Source organism: Dendrobates tinctorius, unplaced genomic scaffold, assembly GCF_039654945.1.
Source record: "Dendrobates tinctorius isolate UK_male_01 unplaced genomic scaffold, ASM3965494v1 ptg000196l, whole genome shotgun sequence".
In the NCBI taxonomy this organism is placed as follows: Eukaryota; Metazoa; Chordata; class Amphibia; order Anura; family Dendrobatidae; genus Dendrobates; species Dendrobates tinctorius.
The window spans coordinates 8,294,939-8,316,375 of NW_027361863.1; the positions used below are offsets into that span (position 1 = coordinate 8,294,939).

Consider the following 21,437-nt stretch of genomic DNA (forward strand, 5'->3'; position numbering starts at 1 on the left):
AATCCTAACCCTAACCCTCTTTCCAACCCTAACCCTAACCCTCTTTCCAACCCTAACCCTAACCCTCTTTCCAACCCTAACCCTCTTTCCAACCCTAACCCTAACCCTCTTTTCAACCCTAACCCTCTTTTCAACCCTAACCCTAACCTTCTTTTCAACCCTAACCCTAATCCTAATGGAAAAATAAAAATAAAAATATTTTCTTTACTTTATTAGTTGTGCCTACCTATGGGGGTGATAATCGGGGGGTTTATTTACTTTTTCTTTCATTTTGATCACTGTGAGAGTGATCAAAATGAAAGAATGGAATCTGCAGCCGGCAGATTCGGGCGGGCGCCCGAATTTTCAAGATGGCGGCGCCCATGAACCGGACCCGCCGGACACCGGGAGCGACAGGGGGACTTAGAAGGTGCCGGGGGAGGTGAGATGGGGTGAGGGGGTTATCGGAAGCTGGCGGGGAGCAGAGGGAATGGGAGGGGGGCAGATGATGACAGCAGCGGCAGATCGCCGCTGTCATTCAGTTGCGGGGGGGGGCGATCGCCGGTGGGGGGGTGGAATCGGTGTTTCCAGCCATGTCCGATGCTACAGCAGCATCGGCCATGGCTGGATTGTAATATTTCATCAATTTTCATTGATGAAATATTACTATCGCTCTGATTGGCTGTTTCACTTTTAACAGCCAATCAGAGCGATCGTAGCCACGTGGGGGCGAAGCCACGCCCCCTGTGGCGAAGAACAAAGCCCCCTGTATCTGCGGGTCGGGTGACCTTTCAGTGACCCCGGTCACCCGACCCGCAGGGGGGCTTTAAAGTCATGACGCCACATAGGCGTCATGGGTCGTTTTGGCACGACTTTTCATGACGCCTACGTGGCGTCAAAGGTCGTGAAGGGGTTAAACTGTAAAGCGCTGCGGAATATGTTAGCGATATATAAAAATAAAAATTATTATTATTATTATTATTAAGTACTGTGATAATGTAACCAGTTCAGAAATGACTCCATAGCCTTTGGGTATCCAAGGCTTCATATAGAATTCACAAGGGAGGGATTGTTTAAGACAGGATGCTCAGGGGAGTGGGGGGTGGATATAATATATCCATTATTCCATCCTGTAAACTGTCTGTGACATAATGTGATAACGCTCAAAAACCAAGTGTGTGAGCGGATAAAATATGCATGACTTACATCGGCAGGGAGTTTGTACTATCTTTATATCTCTCATGGCCAATATTTTTTAACATCCTCCTAAATTTGTCATAAGGCTACCTACCCTGGAAAATCTTGGCATAAGCTCTACTCCACGCAGCAGGTCCAAAGAGAACTCTTTTTTGCTGTAGAGGCCATAAACCAAATCTTTGACTCCGTAATTTCCCTGATCTTCGACTCCACAGCCCTGGTCACTACGGAGCATGTACATACAGTAAAGTGCAGCACAGAATCATCTCAACTAAAAGCATAGATCCTTAGATCAGGAATAGAACATTTCAAAACTTTCCAAAATTCGTATGAAAACATTTACAGCACATCCTGCACTGAACCCAATTTATTCTATATTTTAGGAGTTGGTCCATTTTATACCGATTCAACCAAAATGCACACCGACTCCAACTCCACGTCCCCAACTCCACAGCCCTCGTGGAGGCCCCATGGTTGTGTCCACAGAGTAGCTGTTGGCAGTTTAACAATTTGAGGGAAGAGGTGTCAGGTCCGAACTATAGATTCCAGGACAATGACAGATTGGCTAGCATTTGGCCGGTCAGCAGTGCCTTCACCTAGATTAGGTTGGTGGAGAATGTAACCCACCCCCAACAAAGACATTCACACTGCCATTTACTGTTGTCAGAGCCGACAAATGAATTGGAGCAGTGATGCCTCCTGGCACAGGCAGATGGCACTGGTTGGGGGACAGGACATTTTTCCACACTTACTTGGTAAGGCAGCAGCAAGGGGAAAGGTTGTATACAGATCTTCACAATGTGGCGACAGAAGAAAGTATCTACAGTCTCAGGGAGGGCAGAGAACATAACAATCCAAACAAAGTGAAAATTAGTGCCAGATAAAAGCTGTGCTGATATATGAGCTAATAAGGAAAGCAGCACCCTGATAACACACACAGCTCACATCCAGCCTGTATTACTGGGAGTGACTTTCCCACGACAGAAAAATCAGATCAGGCTGCATATTACACATTAGAGGTACCAAATAAATGAATGAACAATTGAAGATTGCAGACTGAAACTTAGTGCGATTTTATAAGTAACAACTATTCTATATAAAAATCATTTTATCCATGTCAGAGGTGTCCATAGGCTTTAAAAGAGTCAGCTTTTACTCAGGAAACTAAGATTAAACTCTCTATTGTCCTATGTGTGCGGCTATTTTCAGCTTTGGAGAGGTAGACTGTAGTTCTCTCCAATTAGATAACTTATAAAAAGTTTAAAAAAAACCCTCCCTGCCCACACAAACACTATTTTAATCACAAAACTCCAGATCTACTGTAGCAGTTCTTATAAAAGCTCCACTTTTTTATACAACTCCTATTTTGTTATTATGTTTTTGCATGTTTCCATTAGCAACTATTACTAAATGCTTTGCTTCAGTCTCTGGCATCTCTTGCAAATTTCCACAATGCATTTCTTTCAGACAGTTTCTTTTTGTCTGGAATTACACAGAGCATCTTAATACACTGTTGCTTTAAAAAGAGATTCCAATCTCGTAATTTAATAATCTACGCCAGCCGGTCACCACATTGCTGCAGGACTGATTCATACCATTCAGAAATTTAAATTAGGAATGAATCACATCTTTTTATGGTGATGCTACTAGAGTTGAGCGACTCTGGTCGGATCGGTTTACATGAAACAGAATTTGTTTCAGATGAAACTGGTCCGACTAGGGCAAAAAAAGTCGGACCCGACCCCAATGCAAGTCAATGGGGAATAAAAGTCGGCATCTTTCCTAGCCATATCAGATCTCATACTTTGTACTGATGAGAGGAAATACCCTGAAACACTGTGTCTGCAAATTGAGATTCTGGATTGGCTTTTATGCCAAGTCATATTGCAAGGCACAAGGGGGTTAATATTGACTTTTAGGATCGCTGTTTCCAATTGGTGGCACTAGAGTTCTAGACAACTTCCTCTCTGAAGAGACAATTTGCACATTTAATTTGCCAGAGGAGCATGCATGGCTTATAAGTCTCCTCATTCTGACATGCCAGGCTTGGCTTGTCACTCTCCACAAAGAGAAACGTCACCCCCTTAGTCTCCATCTACAGGATATAAGCCACCACCAGAGGTGTCTGGTAGCGGCTTTCTACATTGTCCCCATTGAAAAAGCATGAACACTCAGTTGAGCTGAACATTCATGTGTATAGGGCAGTTGAGGGCACTCGGTCTGAGAGCTCTGTATATATGCACCATTTCTCCAAAGTGTCCCAGGAGTAGGGATGATGGCGAACCCCAACTGTAAAGTTCGGGACCGTACTGAACACATAGTGTTTGGTCACACGGTCCCGTACACGGGTTTTCATGGGAAACCTGTGTTACAGTTCGGGTCCAGTTCGGCTGTAAAAAAAAAACCAGAAAATTAATAATAAACATTATAATTATACTTACCTGTCCAGCGATGCGTCCTCCTGTCCCGGCAGTCTTCGGCTTTTTCCGGCAGTGTTCGTGCGGTCACGTCAAGTGCAGTGAATACCGGCGGCTGGGAGACAGCGGGACGGGAGGACGCGTCGCTGGACAGGTAAGTATAATTATAATGTTTATTATTAATTTTCTGGGTTTTTTTGTTTTTTTTACAGCTACCCCCGCCCCATCCCATATCTGTAAAGTCCGAGTTCGGGGTTTGGACGCAAGTTCGCGTCATCTCCGGCCCCGAACTCGAACTTTACAAAAAAACTCAGGTGAACCCACCGATCCAGAACATCGGGGGGGTTTGCTCATCACTACCGAGGAGCAGTGTTTCAATATGACAACATCAGGCTACATGTTGCTCAATCTACTGTTAGGCTATGTGCACACACTGCAGATTCACCTGCGGGTTTTTTCCCGCGGAACCGCAGGTAAAACCGCAGGTAAAGTGACCTGCAGTTTTGCTGCGGTTTTCCTGCGGCTTGGTCTGCAGTTTTGCCCTGCGGTTTCACACCTCTACTACGTTAAAGGTGTGAAACCGCAACAGAATCCGCAGAAATAATTGACATGCTGCGGAAAAAAACGCAGCGTGAGCACTGCTGTTTTGAAAACCCATAGGCTAACATGGTAAAGTACCATGTCTGCGGAACTGCTGCGGTTCCGCAGGGCCAAAACCGCAGCGGAACCGCAGCAAAAACCGCAGCGTGTGCACATAGCCTTAAGAAGCTTGTCTGGTCTAAACGTGCTACCATGGCCTGCAGCATCTCCAAACTAGTCTCCCATCGAGCACATCTGGGACATCACTGGTCATCAATTGCAAAGGGAGCTGATGATTAGCATAACAGCATTTAGCGAGGCAGAATATTTTTCAGACAAACATCAGTAACATCATTGATAGAACACCAAGGTGTTGTATGAAAACACTTCTCTAAACCCCCTTTCCCAAATTAAAAAAAAAAAAGAAAGAACAAACATAATTATCACAGCATCCATCAATGTCCCATCCATGGAAATAAAACTCATATGATAAACTCACAAAAAAAAAAATGCCGGAATTGTTTATTCCGTCATCAAACCTTCAGTAAAAAATGCAGTAAATAGTGATCAAAGCTTCATATATGCTCCAAAAACGTATTAATAAAAATGTCAGCTCCCAAATAAAAAGCCTGCACATAGCAGCCTAAAACGATGGAAAAACAAAAAAGTTACTTATGTCAAAAATGGCGAAACAAACCAATTTTTTCTTGCAAAGTACTTACCGGTAACTCTAAAATAAAAAAAAAATTGTTAGTTTGGTATGAGCGTAATTGTACTGACCTGGAGAATCATATTACCAGGCAATTTTTACTCTTCATTGAATGTACAGCAGTTAAATGAAAATCAAAAATCAATGTCGGAAAGGCGTTTCTTTTTTTTACCATGTCACCCCACTTTAATTTTTCTGGTAAAGTCAATGGTGTCATTCTAAACAACAACTTATGGCTCTGTCAAGAAGGGGTTAAGTGGACATGCATCTTTAGGGGTGTTACAAAATTTCCCATGTAAAAAGGAGAACAACCTTTGTGATGAAGAACACGTCCAAATATACGTTACCACTCGCTATAATACAATAAAGCCTATTGATCTCCCTCTGTGACCTATAGACCCCCATATATTACACCTGCTGAACTGACCGATTATACTGCAGCCATTAGGGATAATTGTGAGTGAATAAATGGTCTGCGCCATTTACATTTTATGAGGTTCTACAGATTTGTGAACAGTTGTTCCTCCATCTGCCCAAAGTCCTGGCTGTATATAGGACTCTGCCGGCGACCGATGAGTAGCTTTTCCTCTAAACTATGGCCAAATATTACATTTCAGGTTTTTATATAGCAGATATGAAGCTGGAATTGCAGGCATATTATTTTTCCTCCATCCCATCCACTAAGAAAACTGCAGCTTATTAAATGGGGCTGTCCAGGCTTAAAGGGAACCTGTCAGCAGCATTTACTAGGCAAAGTACAGACAGGGCCATATTGCCACTGTCATACTGATTAAAATGATACCTCCGGTGAAGAAATCCATTTTGTAGATTTTCTTTAATCTGTGTTTGAAGTTTCCTTCTATTCATATCTTCGCGCATCTGGGCGGGCCTGTGGGTAGGGTCTTTGTTCCGTCCCCTCCGCCTTGTCTGAGTGTCTTTTCCTTTTTATTTTGCGCCAGTGTTGTCCTAGCCGAAGGCGGCCCTTGCGCAGATTGAACTCTTGGAAGTCTTCATGAATTTTGATCCACATCTAGGACAGCGCTGGAGCGAGATTTTAAATATAGAAGAGGCAGAGAAGATGGAACAAAGCTGAAGACCCTACCAAGAGTCTCGCTCACAGGCCCACCCCGAGGCACGAAGAATATATGAATACAAGGAAACTTCCATGATTAAAGAAAATCTACAACGTTAATCAGTATGACAGCGCCAATATGGCACTGGGCCTGACCATACTATATTTAGTAAAATGCTTCTGACAGGTTCACTTTAATATATTGATGACCTATGGAAGGGATAGATTATCAACAGAGATGAGTGGGCCAATTTGCAGGTCTCCGGTCCAGCGTCCAGGTCAGTGGTACCTGGCGGTGAATCTCTTACCTTACGGCATCCCCAGAGGGGCATTTGATTTGTCAGGGCTGGCACCGATCATGTCTCGTCAGCCGTGGCTAATCAAAAGCTGTGACAGGAACGCCGGAAGGTAAGAAATTTGCAGACCTCCTGCCTGTCACGGTCACGTGTGTCTGGACGCAGCGAGTACCGCAAGGCGAACCCATGACACACGTGACCCTGGATACATCGCCTCCAGTTGGGCGAATTTAAATAATAAGACGTGCAGCTGGATACACCGCCTCCAACTGGCGAATTTAGGTATTACACGTAAATCTGGAAACCCCGCCTCCAGTAAGGCGAATTTAAATAATAAAGGGGGAACCTCGGTAACATTAACAATGGTGGGCCCTGCAATAGGGAATGGGGAAGTGGAGACCTCCTGTACTCCCCTGAGCCAGTGTCCCTGCACTCCTAACGTTCCCTATGCCGGTTCCGCACCGAGCGACGCACAGGAACCTAAAAACCCTAGCTCGCCCTGAACCTAAACCCTCACTAGGGAATTGGTCGGTGTGGGAACTAATCCCACCACTGCACTAAACACGCATGAGGGAAAATGACAATACAGGGGAAACACCACTTAGCTTTGCTCTGTTGCGTACGCTCCTAGCAACAGAGCCCACCACCTGTGTGCATCTTCTCCTCCACCCGGATCCATCACCATAACTGGATCCTTCACCATAGTGCAGCCTTGGAGCAGAGTCCACAACCAATTGCAGAAGTCCAGTAACAGAGTCCCAAAGATGAGTTCAGCTCCTGCCCAAAAAGTCAAGCATGCTTGAGTCCAGCTCTCAGCAACCAAGTCCCGCATGCTGAGTGCAACTCTCTCCATAGTCGTCACTCCACCAAGCCATGCAAGCACTTCCTGCCGACACCATAAACTGTGACTCCACCACGCCATGCCAGCCCTTCTTGCAGACCACCTAGCTGCCACTCATCCCCTCTGGCTGGGCTGCGCAGGACTCATGTTCAGCTCCTTCCTCCACCCAGGCTTCCTTGTGAATGACTAACACACAATATCACCAACAGTCATCAAACACACCTGAACTCTTTTAAAAAGCCTCACACCTGATTTATAATTACATGCACTAAACCAAAGAAACTAAAGTGCACTACCGCTCACCACCACCGGGGCAACTTAGAATGAACGACACCACGTGTAATAATTCTAATGGCGACCGGGGGCAATCACATCACTTTGGCACCTAGCCAAAGGAAAAAAAGTTCACTTATCCATTTAATCTGTCAGATCCACGCTGGATCATAACACTGCCTAGCCACCGAGTTCTGCAAATTCATCCGGTCATCTCTAGTTATCAATGTCAGATCAATGTGAGTCAAACACAAGACACCCCCACCAATCATTGAAAAAAAGTTCAAATCCTTCATAATTATCATACGTGGCCAGGAACCAGTTTAAACAACCATTGTAGTTCCCCCACCAATAATAAGGACTAATCACATAATAGTGGAGTACTCCCAGCAACATGCAATTTAAAGAAAAAAGTGGAATAACCATCAACCACAAGACAAGGATGTGAAAAAAATAAAAACAAGCCTTTATTATCTCACATTTAAAAGAATATCAGACACTTATAAGTACACACATGAGGTCAAATAGAAAAAGTCGTCCAGATATAAAGCGAGGGATCGCCCCTACATATAAAATAACTAAAGGTCAAAGAACCACATGCATGAAGTAGAAATCAAAGCGATCAGGTCACCCAAGTGTGCTGTGTAACTATCCCAGGACTATGTCTCCATATAGGACACAAAGGTGCTACTTATAACATAATGCCAAAACATATATACAACAGAAAAATGTGGCTCCAAAAAGTATCTCAATCAATACCGGGATCATACCCGGAGACCATAATGCCCATGTCACTTACCCATAATGGGATTGTAGAGAAGGGGAGATACCTCGCTCGACTCCGACGCGCGTTTTGCCTCGGCTTTCTTCCCCTTGAGAAAGCCGAGGCGAAACGCACGTCGGGGTCGAGCGAGGCAGCTCCCCTTCTCTACAATCCCATTATGGGTAAGTGACATGGGCATTATGGTCTCCGGGTATGATCCCGGTATTGATTGAGATACTTTTTGGAGCCACATTTTGCTGTTGTATATATGTTTTGGCATTATGTTATAAGTAGCACCTTTGTGTCCTGTATGGGGACATAGTCCTGGGCACTTGGGTGACCTGATCACATTGATTTCTATTTCATGCTTGTGGTTCTTTGACCTTTTGTCACCTTATATGTAGGGGCGATCCCTCGCTTTCTATCTGGACGACTTTTTCTATTTTACCTCATGTGTGTAGTTATAAATGTCTGATATTCTTTTAAATGTGAGATAATAAAGGCTTGTTTTTATTTTTTGCACATCCTTGTCTTGTGGTTGATGGTTACTCCACTTTTTTCTTTAAATTGCACCACCACCAATCAGCTGTTTTTCAGCCACGGAGAAGTAAACAGAGGCGGAAGAGCACAGCTCCATACACTGTACAGTAGATGGGTGCTACAGCTCAGGTCCTGTTTACTTCAGTAGGAGATGATCTGCAGCCCTTGAGAACAACCAACAGATAGAGAACTCGGCCTTTTTTTTTGCAGATGTAAAAAAAAATAACAATAATTTTTGTCATACGTATGGGGTTTTAACAGGAGACGTTGTATGGTTTTTTTCCCAGGTTGCAAAATGAACACTTGTCTGAACTCAGCCTTTCGATTTATTCATACATCCATGATTTTTCACGTACGCAAAAATGGTCCTAATTTCATCAGCGTTTTGAATGCGAGTTTCATCTGTGTGTCAGTTTTTACCATCAATGTTTCATCAATGATTTTCACCTATAAAAAAATAAATAAAGAGTAAATAAATCACAAAACTTCTCCCGTTCATTGCAATGTCAGTCACGGACTGTACACTGATGCCATTCGTGGGCTGTCCATGTTTATGCATGGATCCATAGACTTGTGTGGGTAATTTTGATCCAAAAAGAACAACAAAAAAAAAAGGACATGTCTCCGTGATTTTTTGCGGACACAAGGTCTACAAAAACAGCTTCGCAGGGATCTATGGCCATTAGACCTTTGTCGGCATGTGACATGCATCCACATTACAGTTGCACTAATCTGCCATTAATCAGTCTCCTCATACTGGCTTTATACCGTTACAATTACAGCAAAGTACAATTTGTTTTTTTCTCCTTTGGTCCCCAAGCTGATCCTTAGTTGGATGTATCCCGCTGGCTCGCTATGGTGTTGGCTGCAGGGAGGTGCATGTGTAATTAAGCACCTCATGCAGAAATTTTTTGATTAATGTCTTGCAAAGTTGCATAACATCCGTAGTGAGTAACCTACTAAGGAAAATACAATAAACACCTTGTATTATCAGCTGCTTACAATAACCTAACACTCAATAACCTATCTTCTCCTGTTTAATATATTTACATCAACAACAGTTTGCAAATATGCAATGGATCCCAATACTGTGCAACTAAAAACTATCACTAATAAAGTTGCACTCTGTAATACTATAGCCTGCAAACATGCAATTGGAATTACATTACTGCTCTAGAAAATAGGAAAAATTAAGATACTTAGCGCATAAATTGGTCCAGCAGCCACAACAAGGTGATTCTCTTTGCTCGGGACCTAGCCTAATGTGATTCCTCTCCTGGGCTGATAGCCTATATGTATATGGTAGGATTCTATATATAAGGAGATGGCTACTCTTAGTATGCACCTGTTCACACCTCTTCTCTGTTTGGAACTGACGGTCAGTCTCTGATCATTTTATACATAGGCTCTCTGACCGAGCACTCCACCTATCAACCTATGACGGTTTTAATCACAGCGGGATCCTACCTACCCATATAAATGTAGGCTCTCAGCACAGGAGAGCAATCACATTAGATTAGGCTCCCAGGAAAGAAGATCGCCTTGTCATGGCTGCTGGGCACGCATAAATTTGCCAATTTATGTGCTAATTAGCTTTGTTTCTTCCTATTTTCTAGAGCAGTTATGCAATTCCAATTTTCATTTGTTATATATGGAGATAGTTACTCTTATTATGCACCTGTACACACCTGTTCTATTTGGAAGTGACGGTCAATCTCTGATAATTTTATAAATAAAAACTAGCACTAGACCTACACTGCTTCTTTTATGGTGCCGGTCTAGTAAGAACTGGGAAACATTTATAGTTTATCTTTAGGATATTTAATGAATGTCCAATATTTGCATGGCCCAGCCACTGCATGTAATTGTCACTATTCTGTTGTCGGGTGCCTTGGGACCAGGGGCTCCTTCCCTGTCCATAAAGCTAGGGACGCCCTAGCTCGCCATGTTCCCCAAATTACTTCTGATGGTGAAGATGCCAGGGCCAGAAATCTTGCTTTAGCTCCTGAATCCACCCTCAGTCTGTACTCTTCCCCCACCAAGGGAAGAGGGGCGTAGTACTGTACTATAAAACACCAATCAAACTAGCAAGGTAATATAAACAGGGCTAAAGCAAAATAACAATCATACAATTTTACACAAACAACAGAGGTAAACAACGGGGAGTGGAGGATGGCGTAAAACCAAAGTAGGAAAAGGAGGGGAATTATCATACACCCAAAACCTAGTTACAGTCTTAGATAAATCCACCAAACACCTTCTCAAACAACAACAACAACAAACCACCATCTCCTAACCATACAGCATGAAGCAATCTCTGGCAATGAGTGATTGCCAGGGCCCAGAATATATAGGAGATGGGAGTGGCGAACAGCGAGCAGCTGAGAGCCTTAATGCAGGAAAGCTTCCAAGAGCTCTCAAATAAGCATATTAACGCCTGCACTGCTAAAAGAAACCTGCACCGTTTAATAAGAAGGTGAAGAGCTTCTAAACAGTGCAGGAGTAGGAGAAATCAGACGCTGCGGTCTTCTGGCTCCTCTCTGTCACAGTAAACCCGTGACAATAATGTGTTGCTTTCCTTATGCTGCAGATAATTTATTCTAGAAATCAGTAGTTGGAGTTCCACCAGTCGACACTGTCTAAGAGAAATACAATCACTTTTTGTATAAAGGTTTCTTGAAAATAATTTGAGGCTTCGATCACATGCAGATGGTTCTAGTCAGGATCCATATTGTATAGAACATCAATAATAATATAATAATAATAAATTTTATTTTTATAGCGCCGACATATTCCGCAGCACTTTACATGGCACTTTACATGGCAGCACCCATAGCCTGCTGTGGGCCTATCCCGTACCTCCATGTTTAATATGTACATGGAGTTTCTTTCTTCACAGATTCCATCGCAAGCCGAATTATGGCCCTATTCTCGGTGCCATTGGTGGCATGCAGATAACCTGCAGGTTTAGGGCACACAGAAACACTCTCTGATCGGGAGAGCCGCTGGCCTGTCCTTACACTGTGTGCCGATATTGCACTGATTTATATAGCCGTCTGATGGCACCCCAAGAATATGTAATCAGAGACGGAGAATACTATCGTACAGGGCCCTCAGGGGAGGATATCAACAGTAGGAGATGGTCCTTGTGCTATAATAGTACACTAGTTTGCTTTCTGCTATCTAACAGCTAACTTATCAATAGCAAGACAGTAATTACAGTGAGCCTTAACTCTAGTCAATAAGAAATCATCAGTAATTTTGAGAGCAAGGAACGTTCATACACTTTTATTAATGAGGTATGGTATGAAAATTCTCCTAGGTATCTGCAAATGCCGCACCCATCGTATGTGTTCCCCTGTGTGGCGGTATTATGTCTCTTTATGGGAATGTTTAGAAAAGAAAGAAGTGGCTGCTGGCAGTGTCTCAAGACTGAAGCTCAGAATTATCAGTCTGCATTCACACAAAGTATAAATGTGTTTAAAAAAAAAAAATCAGGGATTTGCAAGAGAAAGCTAAGTCTGACCATCATATTATCATCAGGTTGGCACATGAATAATGCACATGTGGTTACCTGCCATGGTTTACGAGCAGAATCCACTTCAATAAGTGAATTGTCTTCTTTTTATTCCCGTGACACTGGTTTCTAATATATGCGTAAAATATATTTACAGTGAATTTCCTTCGGAAATAAATAGTAGATGGTTTATGGCAGGATTCTACTTTGACTTTGCACAAAAATCCCCTTTAAAAAAAACATATCTCTCCCTCCCTGCAAAAACACAACGGCTTACACCCCAAGGCTACGTTCCCACCATGAGCTTTTCATGTTGCAGATTTTCTGCCCCCATCAAGTAAAATATTGACTTGCATTTTTTCCAAAAACATGCAACGTAAATAAAAACTCTGTTGTGTGAATGCAACCTAATAAATAAGCCCTATCAATCTACAAGGAATTCACAATTTTGCAATATTACCAAAAGAGAAAAAAAAGTGTCAGGTCCCCTTTAATTAAAACAAAGTGTACCTTCAGTGCAACCCCATAGGGGGAAAAAAAACAAACCTCAAACCAAAACAGGAAATTAAGAGTTACTGGATGGTTTGTGCATTTGTTATATTCAAAAGGTAAGGCATACAACAGCACAAAGGAACAAGTAATAATGTAACATTTCCCCACTATAAAAGCAAACATGGACCTAAAATACAACACAGAAACAAAACAACAAAACAATGGTCAGAACCGATACAAAAGAAGTGATTGGTGCAAGGGATTCATCCAAAAACTGTCACTTTCTTTGCATCCAATGACTTTGCCCCTTATATAACGCTTTGCTCTCCTTTGCACTTCTTGTAGCAGAAGCAGACTGTAGTGAGCAGATACAGGAGGCTGCACAGGCTGGCGAATATAGAGGCTGTTAAATAGGTGTTATATGGGCATCGATGCTGGTACTCATCCAAGGTGCAGTAGGAATTCTGGTCTGTGTAGTTGGCCATAACAATGGTGGCAGCAATGTGCAAAATTGTGGCCAGGACATCATAGACGAGGTTGGTGAGCAGCCAGCGTTGACCCCCTAGGAGTGCCACTAAATCCTGCTTGTCCAGCAGAGTGAGGAAGTACAAGAGCAGGGTGAGGAGCCAGAAGAAGACAGCCACAAACAGGGCGAAGTGGATCCCACCACTGTAAGAGCTGGAGGCGATGGTAATCCACAAGGCAGCCCCCATGACCAGTTGCAGAACTCTCAGCACCCCAGGGAAACTTTTCAGGAAAGTCTTGTTGGCACTCAAGGAGCTCCTGGTCGCCTGGGCAGACATTGCAGCTGTGGACTGGGCACAAGCCTTTTTTTTTTAATCCCAGGAGCAGCTATGCAGAATCAGTGCCCCAGTGTGTGCCAGAGAGGAGCCTTGTCTGGTGTGCAGCTTGTTCAGATGTGGGGTGTGGGCAGTCCCATCATGTAACCTAATGCCTCTTCTTCCTCTGCTGACATCACCGTACATGCAACTTCCCCTGGACTTCAACATCTGGATGCAGTGGTTGTAGAGTGTTACACACCCTTTCCTCACCATGCGGATGTGGGATGAGAATCAGTGCTATTCACTGCTACACAGGAGGCACAATTTTGCTTTAAAGCTGTCAAGTTACCAAATAATGATTTTTTTTTTTTTTGGCCTCCCCTAAAGAGTAGCTGCAATTATTTCAGAGATTGGACCTCTAGGCTGTGTGCACACGCTGCGGATTCTGCTGCGGTTCTGCAGTGGATTTGGCCGCTGAGGACCCGCAGCAGTTTTAGCTGCGGTGTACAGTACCATTCAAATGAATGGGAAAAAAAAACGCTGGATTTTTCAGCGCGGTTTTCCTGCGGTTTTGAAACCGCAGAAAGAATTGACATGTCAATCCGCAGCGGTTTCCTATCTCCACCATTGTGGAGAAGGTGAAACCACAGGGGCAAAACCGCAGGCTAATCCGCAGATAAACCGCAGGTCTTTTGACCTGCGGATTTATCTGCGGATTTTGCAAAACCCGCGCGGATGAATCCGCAGCGGATTCCGCAGCGTGTGCACATACCCTAACAGTTTGGGCAACATATGTCATAGATTGCATGTTGCAAAAATGCTTTCAAAGTAAAAAAAAAAAAAAGTCCACAGCGTTAACCCCTTTACCAACTTGGGTTTTTCCGTTTTTGAGTTTTTGTTTTTTGCTTTCCTTCTTCCCAGAGCCCAAACTTTTTTATTTTTCTGTCCATACTGTCATGTGAGTGCTTGTTTTTTTTTTGTTTTTTTTTTGCAGAACGAGTTGTAATTTTGAATGACACCATTGGTTTTATCATATAGTGTACTGGAAAGCAGGAAAAAATCCAAAGTGCGGTGAAACTGCAAAAAAAAAGTGTAATTCCACAATTGTTTGTTGTTTTTTCATTTACCATATTCACTGAATTCTAAGGTAAGACTGACCTGCCATAATGATTCTCCAGGACATTACGAGTTTGTAGATACCAACAAGGTATAGTTAGGTTTTTGGTTTTTTTTATTTAAGTAGTGAAAAAAACCCCAAAGTTTGTAACCATTTTGGGATAGATATGATGTTCTGATCTCCTGTTATTGCGTTTTGACCAACAAAAAAAAGTAATTCTGGCGGTTTGATTTTATATCTCTTTACGTCGTTTACTGATTGGATTAATTATTTTTATATATTGATAGAGAGGGCGTTTCTGAAGGCGGCGAGACCAAATATGTGTTTTTTTATTGTTTTATTTTGAATGATGGAGCAAAAGGGGGGTGATTTGCACTTGTATATTTTAAAAAAAAGTTCATATTTTTCAAAACTTTTTTTTACTTTTTACTGCCTTCAATTGTATCCATGGGAGACTAGAAGCTGCGATCATCCGATCGCCTGTGCTACACATAGCAAGGCTTCGGCCCTGTTATGTGTAGCTAAAATCCTCATCTGTTATGAGTGCCGTCCACGGGGCGGCGCTGATAGCAGTTCGGCTATGACAACCACAGCGGTCTCCTGCAGACCCCGGATTGTCATGACAACCCATCGGCGAACTGCTGTCATGTGGCGGAGCTAATGACGAGCTTCCAGCACGATTATGTTAAATGCTGCTGTCAGAGATTGACAGCTGCATTTAACATGTTATCAGCTGCGGGTGGATTGCGCATCCACCCGCAGCTATTAGGGGCACATGTCAGCTGATGAAATGTTAGGGGCACATGTCAGCTGATGAAATGTTAGGGGCACATGTCAGCTGATGAAATGTTAGGGGCACATGTCAGCTGATGAAATGTTAGGGGCACATGTCAGCTGATGAAATGTTAGGGGCACATGTCAGCTGATGAAATCAACTGACATGCTGGAAAAGTTGCGGGCTCTTCATTGGAGCCTGCATCAAACAGGAGGAGGCAACCTATGACGTACCTATAAGTCATGGGTCATTAAGGGGTTAAAAGATTTATGCTGACAATTGAAAATCTCTATCATGCAAATTTATCAAGTAGAGGTAAGTGGCTAAGCTGCACCAGTTTTTATGTTCTCCCAGTGTTTGCGTGGGTTTATTTTGGATTCTCCAGTTTCCTCCCACACTCCAAAAACATACTGATAGGGAATTTAGATTGTGAACCCCAATGGGGACAGTGATGACCATGTCTTTTAACCACTGCTGAATATAATGGCGCTGTATAAATAAGCATAATTTTTTAAAGAAGATGCACTTCAGATTTCCCTACAGTGTTTACAGAGCCAAAATGCTACATGGTAACTTTTCTGTATACATGTTATAATAATATAACAAAATAAATATATTGATTGAGATTAAGTGTTACAGAAGTTTTAATCGGTGGGGGGGTACTCAGAACCCTAATCTATGGGTATGGCCAGAGTCACACCTCTGTGTTTCACAATCTGATTACAGACTTCGATGCCCAGATTAAGGCCGGAGTCAGACACAACGTATAATATACGGTCTGTATTTTACGGTCGTAATACGCAGGAATGTTCCCTGAACAGTGATCCATATGTCATCGGTTGGCAAGGCTAGGATGCGATTTTTGCACATGTAAGCATCCGTATGGCATCTGTATGCCGAGATTTTCTCGCCGGCTTGCAGAATGGACATATAATGGAGCCCAATGACAGGTTAAAACACAAACGAAAGAATAGATACTGTATATACACATAGAATGCATACATACAGTACATTTCTATTTCTGAATATTAATTTCTCTCCTCCCTACTGAACACACTGCAAATATCATCAAATATCCTGTGCACCGAAAGTGGAGTTAATGAATAGCTGGTGGAATCCATGCTTCATTAATAAGTGACTCTGGGGGGAGGGTGGGAAAATGAAGTCCACTTTCCACATGTTTCATACTCTCAGTAGCATCCTATATCGATATCAAGCCACAATTTTCTACTTTACTTATTACTGCTGAAAATGACAAGACAAGTGATTGACAGGATTACTGGTGAATTCCATTTTGAGTTCTGTTCATTGGCTCAATGCAAATGTAGTAGCTAATGTTTATATCATAGGCATCACTTATGGCCATGGGCGTACCCACCGTGGGGCAGGGGGGGCAGCTGCCCCCACTACCCCTAGAAGCAGGGGCGCACAATGAAAGAACACCTCCGGGCCGCGGTAGTGGAGAGCCACACACAGCTGACAGTGGGGCGGGACTCACTGCAGAGCAGGTTGAGACCGCGTGGTGCTGGGATTGGATCCGGCCGGGGTTCAGACAGGTTTCAGAGGCGTGTCATGTACAGCGTGCTACGTAAGGACGCCTCTGAACCCTCCGGGTTCACTGTGTGATCGCGGGTTTGTTCCCATCCTGGTAGCCACCGGCCGCCTGTGGAGCTGCGCATTATCTGCCCTGTATGGAGAGTGAAGATTGGCTCCTTTCCCGGACAAGGTGGATGTGGTTACCAGTCCGCACTGGCGGATGAAGCAGTCTGGTGGGGCGGTACTGTGATAAGGTAACTGTGGTATGAACTGGACAGAGACGGTGCGGCCCGGGCTGGGACTACTGCCCCCAACAGGACGGCACATAGTTTGCACGGAGCCTGTGCTAGGAGGAGGAGGTGTAGTGTTATATACATTATTTAGTGTAATATGGTGTATACAGGGTCATACACATTGTGTGCGGTATATAGAGTGTAGAGTATGGTGTATACAGGGTCATACACATTGTGTGCGGTATATAGAGTGTAGAGTATGGTGTATACAGGGTCATACACATTGTGTGCGGTATATAGAGTGTAGCGTATGGTGTATACAGGGTCACACACATTGTGTGCGGTATATAGAGTGTAGAGTATGGTGTATACAGGGTCACACACATTGTGTGCGGTATATAGAGTGTAGTGTATGGTGTATACAGGGTCACACACATTGTGTGCGGTATATAGAGTGTAGAGTATGGTGTATACAGGGTCACACACATTGTGTGCGGTATATAGAGTGGAGTGTATGGTGTATACAGGGTCATACACATTGTGTGCGGTATATAGAGTGTAGTGTATGGTGTATACAGGGTCATACACATTGTGTGCGGTATATAGAGTGTAGTGTATGGTGTATACAGGGTCACACACATTGTGTGCGGTATATAGAGTGTAGAGTATGGTGTATACAGGGTCACACACATTGTGTGCGGTATATAGAGTGGAGTGTATGGTGTATACAGGGTCATACACATTGTGTGCGGTATATAGAGTGTAGTGTATGGTGTATACAGGGTCATACACATTGTGTGCGGTATATAGAGTGTAGTGTATGGTGTATACAGGGTCATACACATTGTGTGCGGTATATAGAGTGTAGTGTATGGTGTATACAGGGTCATACACATTGTGTGCGGTATATAGAGTGTAGTGTATGGTGTATACAGGGTCATACACATTGTGTGCAGTATATAGAGTGTAGGGTATGGTGTATACAGGGTCATACACATTGTGTGCGGTATATAGAGTGTAGTGTATGGTGTATACAGGGTCATACACATTGTGTGCGGTATATAGAGTGTAGTGTATGGTGTATACAGGGTCATACACATTGTGTGCGGTATATAGAGTGTAGTGTATGGTGTATACAGGGTCATACACATTGTGTGCAGTATATAGAGTGTAGGGTATGGTGTATACAGGGTCATACACATTGTGTGCGGTATATAGAGTGTAGTGTATGGTGTATACAGGGTCATACACATTGTGTGCGGTATATAGAGTGTAGTGTATGGTGTATACAGGGTCATACACATTGTGTGCGGTATATAGAGTGTAGTGTATGGTGTATACAGGGTCATACACATTGTGTGCGGTATATAGAGTGTAGTGTATGGTGTATACAGGGTCATACACATTGTGTGCGGTATATAGAGTGTAGTGTATGGTGTATACAGGGTCATACACATTGTGTGCAGTATATAGAGTGTAGGGTATGGTGTATACAGGGTCATACACATTGTGTGCGGTATATAGAGTGTAGTGTATGGTGTATACAGGGTCATACACATTGTGTGCGGTATATAGAGTGTAGTGTATGGTGTATACAGGGTCATACACATTGTGTGCGGTATATAGAGTGTAGTGTATGGTGTATACAGGGTCATACACATTGTGTGCGGTATATAGAGTGGAGTGTATGGTGTATACAGGGTCATACACATTGTGTGCGGTATATAGAGTGTAGTGTATGGTGTATACAGGGTCATACACATTGTGTGCGGTATATAGAGTGTAGGGTATGGTGTATACAGGGTCATACACATTGTGTGCGGTATATAGAGTGTAGTGTATGGTGTATACAGGGTCTGACACATCCAAATATTCCAGCACATCTTCTTACTTGAAAATAGAATCTTTATTGAGAAATCTTCATTAAAAATCCAAAAGCGGGATACAGGTTAAAAAACCATGGTGTCTGTCTTCACCATGGTTTTTTAACCTGTATCCTGCTTTTGGATTTTTAATGAAGATTTCTCAATAAAGATTCTATTTTCAAGTAAGAATATGTGCTGGAATATTTGGATCCTTGTATTTATGTCAGCTTGTGACATTTCCTAGCACCTTCAGCAAAGAACTGCCTCCAACGTGACAAATAAAAAAGGTGAGCTGAATATACCGTATATACTCGAGTATAAGTCGATCCGAGTATAAGTCGACCCCCCTAATTTTGTTCGTGACGCCAAAATTGGGTCTCCCCTCACACCCAGGGCAGTGGGGTACTCGGTACCGGGCCGGTGTCAGGGGGAATGTGTGTCACAGCAGCGGTGACCCGGTCCGTGGCCCTGGGCGCCCAATATCAATGGCGGTGATGTTAATGGTGTAATAGTTTATTTGGATAGTTCGTGACGCCACCCATGGTGTTTGGCAAGTGAGATGTTGAGCCAACACTGCATGCAGATCCACTGGGACTGATGGTGTGGTGCAGCAAAGATGGTGTAGCTCCCCACAGGTGGAGCTGTAGTCCCAGGGCAGTGCAGGTGCAATGGATGAGGAGAGGCGCAGAATGGTATGGATGCTGGTACCCAGGTGTAGCGGTGCTGGAATAACTGGAGGACACCAGAGTATGCAGTTCCAAAGCTTTACTGACTGTTTGCAGTTCACACACCTGCCTGCCTCCGCACTGTGTTCTTCAGGTCAGGGCCCCAGCCAACCTCCAGGCAGAATAGGATTCTCCCCTCCACACTCCGCCAATATGTACCTTACTGAACGACTCCTCCAATGCGCCTTTAGGTGCGAAGCACTCCAGTACTTAGTTACCCTGGAATGCCTCTCTCTAGGTGTTCCTAGTCTCTACTTGTATGACAGACAGCTATAGCCTGCTTCGGGGACTCCTCACTGCGTCCCGGCTCTCTATTCAGTTGCTGTTGTGTCCCAAGTCTATGATGGGAGTAAGGCGTTAGCGGCTCACTACTCCTCCGGTGTCTGTTGCCGGACATAAAGATCCAATCAACCTCGGGGACCGGGCCCCGGCCTTTGCGCTCTGGACTGGAAGGGTTCTCTCTCTTTCTTCAACCGGCTTCCCACCGTCCTTTTATTCTCCTTCGTTCCGATCTGTTCTATCTCTCTTATGGAATCTGTAGTCTCCAGTCTACGTCTTTCTTCTTCTCTTCTCTTCCTCTATCCCTCTTCCAGGGATCCTCACTCCTGTCTGAGTGACTTCCTTTCTCTGGGACTCACCCCAGACTGACCTTCTGTCAGACTGATCTGAAATCCTACACCTTCCCTCTCTTTTATAGCTAACTCCACCTGCCTCCCCAGCACCTCCCATGTTACGAAGCCAGGGACCACAAAAGGCACCCTATGACCTTTCCAGCATAAAGCATGGATGGGTCACCGCTGAACTATGATGTGTGTGGGGTGCAGGTGTTGGAATGTGAAAGGGAGTTCCACCCTACCTGGATGGTGGGGTACCACACCTTAGGAGAAGGTGCAGTACCTTTGTGGCGACTGAAGCCTCAGGGGCGCCACATTGGCTTAACACCTCCCTTGCCGAACACCACAGGTGGCGTCACGAACTATTCATTTAACTACCTTTCACATCTCTTTATTACTTGGGCGCCCAGGGCCACGATCCGGGTCACCGCCACTGTGACACATCCCACAGATACCGGCCCGGTACCGAGTACCCCGCAGCCCTGGGAAGGCCACCCATTTACATACGGCTGCCACTGATAGCATTTCTTGCAGATGCCGGACAGAGGAGACAATCGACGCGTTTTATGGACCATATTGGCGAAATTGTGCTCTTTTTCACCATTTTTACCTCACTTTCATCCCGTTTTTCTGTATGTTATTTGTTGAAATGAATGGTGTCTTACAAAACCACAGAAAACAAGCCCTCGTGTGGCATTGACGCCGGGAAAATCAAAACGTTATGGCTCTTATGGAAGTTGGGGAGGTAAAAAACAAAAAGCTGGTTGTGATGGTGAGGGGTGACATTTTTTATCCGCATACAGGTGAAATGCGTTGTTTCTTCATCGGTCGTTGCTGATAGGACACATCGGTGACATCGCGACTCACGTGACCGCTGCTGTCAATCACAGGGCTCAGCGGTTATGCTAATGTAGTCGTGATGTCACCGATGCGTCCTGTCCTGTCATTTTCTTATTATTACCTCGTCCTCGAGCACGTATATGACATAAAAAAATGGGTGCAGCGTATCACTGACAGACATGTTTATTTTTGAGGTAATTATTGCTGTGTGCTGATGATGGTGGGAGTGAGTACACTTTATGACACTTGGGTATTTCTGTGCAGTGATTAGCACA

The 21,437-nt window shown here is 43.9% G+C and overlaps 1 protein-coding gene across 1 annotated transcript; it reads right to left on the minus strand.

Annotated features, from left to right (window-relative positions):
• Nucleotides 1-11,939: 11,939 nt before the first annotated feature.
• MARVELD1 (MARVEL domain containing 1) lies at nucleotides 11,940-13,666 on the minus strand. Its single transcript, XM_073552850.1, has one exon. The coding sequence runs from the start codon at nucleotides 13,476-13,478 to the stop codon at nucleotides 12,984-12,986; it is 495 nt and encodes a 164-aa protein (XP_073408951.1). The 5' UTR covers nucleotides 13,479-13,666; the 3' UTR covers nucleotides 11,940-12,983.
• Between the last annotated feature and the right edge of the window lie 7,771 nt (nucleotides 13,667-21,437).